The 2351-nt window shown below is 41.3% G+C and overlaps 1 protein-coding gene across 1 annotated transcript; it reads right to left on the bottom strand.

The window, feature by feature from the left end:
• Positions 1–10: 10 nt before the first annotated feature.
• On the bottom strand, positions 11–2333 carry LOC112138578. The gene is made up of 2 exons (XM_024261138.2): positions 296–2333; positions 11–212 (listed from the first exon to the last, which is right to left on the bottom strand). Exons 1-2 carry the CDS (start codon positions 1683–1685, stop codon positions 67–69), a joined length of 1536 nt encoding a protein of 511 aa, XP_024116906.1. The 5' UTR covers positions 1686–2333; the 3' UTR covers positions 11–66.
• Between the last annotated feature and the right edge of the window lie 18 nt (positions 2334–2351).

Genomic DNA, 2351 nt, shown 5'->3' with positions numbered 1-2351 from the left:
CTGGACCATTTAAAAATAAGGTACTTTTGAGGCTAAACAAAAAAAAGAATATTTTTTTTGTTATAGTCATACCTGGAGATTGTGTCTCAAGTACACACAAAGCTGAAGAGTCATAATGACATGGTCATTGAAGTTGTGAAGTCCATCTCTCCACTCCTGATATCGATAGACCAACTTGCAACTGGGGCAACATTTACTGTACGTTGAGACATCTGTTATGGAAATAAATAATATGCAAACATTAAAGTTTATAGCAACTTTGTAAACATGAATATAAAAGAGGAACTGAACTTACTTTGAATCACACCTTGCATGCCAACAATTCTGGCTTTTTTTGTGACTAATGTGGCCTCCTGAAGTTCTGGATGATCTGGACACAGCTGACAAGTTGACTCGTCTGGGAGCAAACACTTCCTGTAGTCTGGCAAAGCTCTCTGAGCGGTGACTTCTTCTGGGAGAGTGGCAGGTATTTTTTTGAATTCAAATACATACTTTACGGTTCGAGCCAAATCCGTTGTAGGAGAATGGCTTGGATTGGGAGTTGCTTGTGATGTTGTATTTGAAAGTGGTGCAGTCATAAAAAGATGCTTGTGCGTTTGAAAAAGGTGCCACTTCGCGATGTTCTTGTGTGTGCAAGATGTGCGTGCCTTTGCACAGGGACAATGCCAGGTGTTCTTCTTTGTGTTGTGGGTGACTATAACCCTGCCCAGAGTGCTGTAATGGTGTAACTTGGGTTCATAAATTGAAAAGCAAATGTTCTTTTTAGAATCACTAAGGTTCACGAAAACTGACAGTGGACAATGCGCTTCCTCTGATTCTCTTTGCCTTTTTTTGCACACATTCACCTTGGAGATGCCAAAAAAATGGTTTTCCACCATTTCGTCCAGAACTTGTTGTCGTAGTGGCTCTTCAGTGGCCGTGGCACTACAGTAGTCCACAGAACGAATGTGATGGCACATGCTGTGAGGCAGTCCGCTGCGTTGTGCAAGCAAGTGATATTGACGACAGTCCTCCATTTCACATTTAGTCTGATGATCTTGACCCCATGTCTTCCGTTGGACATGTACTGGCACACTGAAACCATGAGATGTTTTCCTGACAGCATAAATCCCATTGATTTGGTCAACACAGACAGTTTTTAAGTGGGAACTTGCTGTAACATCCTCCAGTTGGATATGCATTCTCTTAATATGTACGGCCAAATTCTTTTTGTATAAGGTCAATGGGCAGTGAGGACACTTTATATGGGTTGATGGAAGAGTGAAATCTTCCTTGTGAGGTGTCAAACCTTCCTCTGGAGGAGTGAGATCTTTCTTGTGAGTTGTCAAACCTTCCTCTTGAGGAGTGAGGTCTTCCTCTTGAGGAGTGAGGTCTTCCTCTTGAGGAGTGAGGTCTTCCTCTTGAGTAAGATGGGGGTTTGAGGTGGAAGCAGGAGAAGGCTGATCAATATCTGTGGCACCAGCAGTTGTCTTGGATAATGCAGGTTGTGCATAGGAATGGTCAAAAGCTTGTGAGAACTCAGACTGTGCCAGGAAGTATGAGTGCTCTAAACACACCATATTTTCTTTAGAAGGTTGACTTTCTCGTGAAAGTGGCTTATCGGGTGCTAACGGCATGGGTTGAACCACCGTAAGGGCATGGGTTGGACCACTTATTTTTTGACACTCTCTCAGATGTGATGTCATGCGGTCCTTGCGAATAATGGTCTTGTAACACAAAGGACAATGAAAGTGGCCTCCAACTCTGCAGGGCAAATTGCAACTGCAGATTACGTGATCTGGAAAAGACGAAAGAGTTCATACATTATTTATCTTCCGGCGCTGTAGGATACGGCTGCCTTACCAGTGTCTCCGTACCTGCATGCCTTTGTTGTTATATTTTTTCTGTGTTTTTTCTTTCTTTGCAATTTTATTACATATCTTTTTCTTGAATTTCCCTGAGGACCTCCAAAGGGATTAATAAAGTATTTTCTATTCTATTCTATTCTACATTCATTTATAAAGGACCTTCCACTACCAGTCAAGGAGACCCAAAGTGCTGTCCACAAGAAAGACAGAGCAGATTGATAAAAATGATACAAATCACAAAAAAAATAAATAAATAAATTAAAACATGAAAACAAATTAAAAGCAAAAATTACAATCAATAAAAAATAATTAAAAGGCAGCTAGGCAGATACTTCAGCGCTATAATGGAGGAACAGTTTGGCTTTAAAAGACTCCAAAGTTGTAACTTCTCTTCCAACTGGTGGCAAATTATTACAGAGTTTGGGAGCCAGCACAGAAAATGCACGGTCACCCCAGAACTTACATTTGCTTCTCGGAACCAGTAACCTACACTGGTCCGCAGAG

This window comes from Oryzias melastigma, unplaced genomic scaffold (assembly GCF_002922805.2).
Source record: "Oryzias melastigma strain HK-1 unplaced genomic scaffold, ASM292280v2 sc00651, whole genome shotgun sequence".
Taxonomy (NCBI): domain Eukaryota; kingdom Metazoa; phylum Chordata; class Actinopteri; order Beloniformes; family Adrianichthyidae; genus Oryzias; species Oryzias melastigma.
The sequence above is the reverse complement of the archived record's forward strand: the minus strand, read 5'-3'. Positions and strand labels throughout refer to the sequence as shown.

Coding starts and splice junctions, on each gene's coding strand:
- LOC112138578 (XM_024261138.2), bottom strand. CDS start 1,685: ATGACATCACATCTGAGAGAGTGTCAAAAAATAAGTGGTCCAACCCAT. Junction 213..295: donor CATGCAAGGTGTGATTCAAA/GTAAGTTCAGTT, acceptor TTTCCATAACAG/ATGTCTCAACGTACAGTAAA.